The sequence below is a fragment of the Loa loa genome (genome assembly GCF_000183805.2).
Source record: "Loa loa unplaced genomic scaffold supercont3.258, whole genome shotgun sequence".
NCBI classification, from domain to species: domain Eukaryota; kingdom Metazoa; phylum Nematoda; class Chromadorea; order Rhabditida; family Onchocercidae; genus Loa; species Loa loa.
Genome location: NW_018108438.1, coordinates 42696 through 49076, shown reverse-complemented (window position 1 = coordinate 49076; position 6381 = coordinate 42696). Strand labels below are relative to the sequence as shown.

At 22.4% G+C, this 6381-nt stretch overlaps 2 protein-coding genes across 2 annotated transcripts in view; both read right to left on the bottom strand.

Annotated features, from left to right (window-relative positions):
• Positions 1–1691, bottom strand: part of LOAG_14146 (hypothetical protein) — a gene marked incomplete at its 3' end in the record, with an annotated part of 3135 nt that extends 1444 nt beyond the window's left edge. The window contains exons 1-2 of the mRNA XM_020448766.1: positions 1533–1691; positions 737–831 (exon numbers count right to left, since the gene is read on the bottom strand). Coding sequence (XP_020301115.1) covers positions 737–831; positions 1533–1653 — 216 coding nt within the window. The 5' untranslated portion in view covers positions 1654–1691. The remainder of the gene's footprint in view (positions 1–736; positions 832–1532) is intronic.
• A 3467-nt stretch (positions 1692–5158) lies between these two features.
• LOAG_11631 (hypothetical protein) lies at positions 5159–6202 on the bottom strand (the record flags this gene model as incomplete). The annotated part of the gene is made up of 2 exons (XM_003147149.1): positions 5159–5274; positions 6131–6202. Coding segments are annotated over 2 exons (186 nt in total), but the record flags the coding sequence as incomplete, so codon positions are not given.
• Between the last annotated feature and the right edge of the window lie 179 nt (positions 6203–6381).

The following is a 6381-nucleotide window of genomic DNA, read 5'->3' as shown; positions in this document are numbered from 1 at the left end:
AGGAAAAACAGGCAAGAAGAAGAAATCTCGGATGCAAGCAACAATCAAAAGCGGGAAATAATAAAGAATAAAGGAAAAAAGAGATATAATTCAATTTTATCACATCAAAAAGAATAAAGAAATATTTAATAACAATAAGAAAAAATATTTTGCAATGATTATTTATTTTACTTATTTACTTATTTTACTTATTTACTTATTTAAATCAATAATATATGCAAATTTTAGCAGATACAAAACATATTTTCACAATTAGAAATAAATAACTTGAATATGATATATGCCAATATTTATATTAATACGGGGAAATATTTTACTCCAATATCTCAGGAAGAATATTTATTAATCAAAATTATAATATCTGTTTTTTTTCTTTTTTTTAAGCCTACAACGCTTAATTTTCGCAACTTTCTAATTTTTACAATTTTATTTATCATTTTAAATTGTTAATTCGACATCTTATTTATTAAAAATTATTTTTTACTGAATAATATTATTGATCAATTAAAGGATATGGGTGAAAAAAATTCCTAAAAAAATTAATTAAGTTAATTTAATATCACAAAGATAAATTATTGTCACCATTTCATTTTTTCATAATTTTGTCTTATCAAATTTTCTTTTTCTTTTCTTTAAATTTTAATCAAATTAAATTTAATTTATGAAAAATACTCGACACATCCGAAAATAATATTAATTTTATATTTATTATATTTTACAATATGCAACAACTAACATCAGTATTCATCCATGAATAGGAATTCTTGGAACGTTTCGCAATATCGAAATATTCTTCCGGCAAATTACCACCATTATCCGATTCATTATTATCTGGTATAAAATACTTGTTTGATCTTTCTCAAAAAATTATCAGTGATTAAAAAAAAAAAAAAACTCTTAAATTTAATATTAAATTTCAATAAAGAATTTGTTTTATCATTCTTGTTAAATAAATCTTAAATTTAGTATTGAATTTCAATTAAGGATTTGTTTAATCATTATTGTTAACTAAATTTTTAATTGAATTGTTATTTCTTCAATCTTATTTATATCATTTAATAGATATGCACACAACTATCATACTTTAATTTGTATTTGGAGATGAAGGATTTTCATACATATGTTTTGTTCATTCTTAGATCATTTTACTATTATACTGTTAAAATTATAGCATTATTATTTCCAGTAATTCATTTAATAAGTTTAGGATTGCAAATTTTTTCAAATTGTGACGCAATCACAATCAGCTATAATATCTTTTCCTATTTCATTCAAAAATTCCAAAATATTTCTTACTATACATGGAAATTATTATTGTTAATTCTTCAATATTATCGTTTATTCTAAAAATTAGGACAACTTTTTTTGTGAGTTTTTTTTTTTAAAAAAAAGGAATTCAAAAAAAAGTCAAATATGAAAGAGCAATGAATAATATCAATTAATATCAACAACGAATAATACCAATAACGATAATAGCAATGATAATGATATGATCCAATTTAAATATAAAATAAAAATTCATTAAAAATTACCAGGTTTATTGCTAGCTGGATTAGCTATGGTAGCAGTAATGATTGTCGAAATGATAATGATATGATAGAATAGAATGTGATAATGATTCATTGTAATGTTGCCAATGTTATGACGATTCATTAAATAACCGATTTGACAATTGAAAAAGGAAAATGAAAAAGAAAAATTTAAGTAAATTTGTCTTTAAACCGTTTCGTTTTTGTTTTTTCGTTTTCTTTTTTTTTTCCCAAATGATTTTTGCAATTTCTTTTTCTTTTCAATCCTCAATTTTGCTGCTTTGCGTCGTCCTTAGTTAAGAAAACTTTTATTTGCAAAAAAAAAAAAAACTGAATTGATTTGTTTTAAATACCCTAAAGAATGTTTACAACAACTTTTTTTCTTTTTTTTTTTTCTTGAAGAATTACTTAATGCTTGAAGCTATTTTTATTTTCAACACATATACTTCTATGGAAGAAAAATTTCGTTAAAAGGATTAATTTGTTGAAAAAAAAAAAAAAGCTTTAATCTCTCTCTTTCGTTTTTTCTTCTTCTTTTCCCCTTTTTTTTTTCAAATCCTACTCCAATCTCAATTTTTGTTTTTCAAAATTGTAAATTTGCTAATTAAAAATTTAAAAGTTCTCATTATTTTTGCAAAAAAAAAAAATCGTTAAATCTATTTCGAATGAAATAAATCCATTTTGAATTTTGTGAGTTTATTTTTAATTAAATAAAACCATTTTTAATTTAACAACTCTATTTTGAACTAAATGAATGCATTCTGAACTTATATCGATTTATTTCGAAACAAATAAATCCATTTTGAATTAAATAAATTGATTTTGAATTAATTTACATTAAATTTAACAAATCTGTTGTGAATTAAAATTTTTAAAAAATGACGAAATATATTACTGTATGCTTAAATTTCATCATGCTTAATGGTATTCTTGTAATAAAAATAGAAAGTATAAATTTTTTTGTTTATTTTATTTAAAGATATTAAATTAACTATTAGTTTGCTATTACTAAGCAAACATTTAGTATTTCGCTGATTATTTTTTCCTCCTTCACTTTTAAACTAAATTGTTGCTTATAAAAGAGGAAATCTAATTTTCTTTTTTATCACAATATAGTGATGCAGTGATAACTGTTGATAACAATGATATTAACAAATTGTGATTACAATACTGATAAGTATTATTTTGCCTAATTTGCAAAATGTTAAATAAAATAATATTAGTAGTTCTTTTTTTTTTTAAAGAATGAAAATAACAAGAATCAATAATGATAATGATAATAGTGATAATAGGAACAGGAAATAAAACGAAATAGGTTTGCATTTGAATGTTTTAGCTGATAATTATAATATGCAACATACTGAATGAAATAATCGAAATGATAAAGTTGATAATTTCAAAATTATTATACTTTATAATATGGAAATGAATATTACACTTTTATCACTATCTATTTAATATTATCAAAATTCTAATTTAAAAACTTCTCGAAATACCAAATTAAATTACCTTCTCAAGTTTAATTAAACGTTCGATTTAAAATCACAAAAATAAAAAAGACACTAACATAACCATTCTAAAAAATATTTAACTTTTCCAAAAATAAAAAAAGAAATCATAGAAGTTTGATGAAAAGCTTTTAGAAAGCTTTCAAGAAGAATTGAATACTTACTTGACAACAACACTTGACAGTTGTTGAATAAAAATGAAATTAAAATGGAATTAAAAATTCGATAAAAAGCAGCAAACTAATAAATAAGAATATTCACTTTTACGATGTAATGAAAATCGTTTAATTAATTACATTTAGAATGTCTGACTAATGTGATACAGTTATGGGTGATAGATAAAATCGTTAAACTAAAAGAAGTTGACAGTAGAATATATTTATCTTATTATCCATCTAATATTTAATATTTTTTTATCGATATTTTAAATGACTAAAACACTAATACTGTAATTCAAGTTATATAAACGCATTTTAGTGATTAAATTTCAAAAAAAAAGGAATCTAAATTCAATAAATCAAGTGGTTCTTTTTTATCATCAATTTTTAAAATTATATTTTTGAGGAGAATGGCACTGTCTCCATAGCAATTGATATTTGTCGTTAAATTAACGAAGCTTATTTCATCAACGAATTATTCTAACGCTATCTTTTTTTCCAAGATATGTTATAATGCTATAAACTGAAATTTAATTCGAACTAAAACTCAAATTTGAAATGATCGAAATTGCAAATCTGAAATAGATGAAACTATCAATAAAGTTGAACTAATCAAACCATGTATTTGAAATGACCAAATCATGAATTCGAAATGAACAAATCATACGGACCAAATTTTAGGTCCGAAAAGAGCAACTTATGAATTCGAGCTATCTAAACGATGGAATTGGAATGGCCAAGTCACGTGTTTGAAATGATCAAACCATGCATTCAAAATGACCAAATCATAAGATTAAAATGGCCAAATTACGGCTTGTAAGTGATCGAATTATATGTTCAAAATGACCAACTTATAATTTTGGACTGTCCAAATGACGAAGTCAAAATAACCAATTCATATGTTTGAAATGACCAAATTATGGACAGATCGGGCATTTAAGCATTTAAGATGGTGGAAACTATGAATGAAAAGAGAAATTTTATTTGATCAATTGATAATTCATAAAAAATGAACCAATCTTATTGGTTTTATTTTTTGTTGTTTTTCTTGCAAACCGAAATCAAAAAATATTTTCATTTAAATTTCAAAATTTATTAAATTTTACTCAAATAAATGACATAAATGTGTCCTCATAAAAGTATCCGCAAAATTAAAAAAGTAAATTATTTACTTTTTGTTAATAAATGATTAATTGTTAGAAAAGAAAAAAAAAAAGGAAGAGATTACGAGATAATATGAAATGATTGAATTGAAATATGTTATTACTGTTTGATGATCAATTTATTGATTATCATTTATTAAGTATAGCATTATTATATTATATGAAAGTATACGAAATAATTGCTTTAAAAGACACAAAATAAATATTAATTTATTCATTTCTATAAATGAAAATAATAATACGAAAAATTTAGATATAAATATGCATATATGCAAATTTTTCATATAATAATCTATTCGGATGAATAATTTTCTCATCATTCTTCCTCATCATTTCTTCACATTATTATTAGCCAGAATTGCAGGATCGGAAACTTTTGTCATTCTTTGTCCAATTCCTTCGTCCATTAAATAATCCAACATTAAACTAAAAATTATACCATTCATTTTTACTGTATGCAATTATAATTATATGATTACTGTATACTATTGCTGTTTTGTACAACTTTTTCATTAAATTACTGTATAAAATAAATCACTGTATGCAATTATGTGATTAATAACAACAGAAACTATTTTTTTTTCTGATAAAAAAAAAGAAAATGCAATTTTATCATCGATGCAATCATTTTTTTTTGTGATAAAAAATTTTTCAATTATAGGATATTATTTGGAAATTAATATTTATTTTAATGTTAAAAACTATTTATAAACTAAAAATATAAAAAGTCATACGGTGGTGGTACAAGAAAATATAAAAAGTCATACGGTGGTGGTACAGGAAAATATAAAAAGTCATACGGTGGTGGTACAGGTGCAAGTCCATAATCATGATTATATAGATTCTCATGATATAATGGATCGTTTAGGAAAGATGTTTTCTTCGTTCGATCCGAGTGATGGCGTAAACCATTTTTCTAAATAAATTAATAAAAAATACAAAGTGATGCATCAATCTTTCTTTTCTTTTTTGTTGTAAATAACTAAAACTTACTACAATAATGAATTTAATAATGGATAATTAGTGATCTTTATGATTTGTTTTTTTTTTTTTTTTTTTTTTTTTTTTTTAGATATTAGCAAACAAATTATAGAAATATTGGCAATCAATTTATTCGGAGAAATTTATTTGCAACAAATTAAGCTAATTACAATAATTAACATTTTTGCTTTTATGCTTACTATCTTAGCATAGTGTTTACTTCTTACTTATTTATTTATTTTACTTTATTCATGAAAAAAAAAAAACATACGCATACATAGAAATATGGTGAGATTAATTGGATACAAATTGATTATCACTTAATTATTATGATAATTTCACATTCATTCATCAGCTCATTTATTGAATTCAAATTGATTATCACTTAATTATTATGATAATTTCACATTAATTTATCAGCTCATTATTATCAATATATCTTCTTTATGATAATTGGACAAATATATGATTCTGGATGAGTCAAATAATAATTTCAAATGTAATTCAAAGTAATATTTTTTATAAACTTAATAAAATATTTATTAAAAATGTATGCTGGAGCATAATTTGTCTAATATTGTCAATGTTTACAAATACTAACTAATTATTAGTAATTATTTATAATTATTTATGCACGTTTTGTAAATAATAAGTTATATATTTTTCAAATTGATATCATGATATATTTCATACTAATAATTCACTAATTATAACATTAATTAATAGATATCTCTTAATTAATTGCAGGTAAAATTATTCACAGATTTAAAATTGAGAATATTTAAGCGAACCAAGTCATTTCTAAGTTTGAATAATCCACCAGGTCTTGCAATCATATAAAACGGACAGCATGCATCAATCATCGTCAATGCAAAAAAAAAGAGCAATTCTATTCATTGCTGTTGCTACCTGAAATAAATCAAAGTGATAATCAATTTCAGGATAGGTATTTGTTTAATTGCGAAATGATAAGTTTATTGCTTATCATTACAAAATGATATTATTAATTATTATCAATGGAAATGTTATATTGGAAATGCAT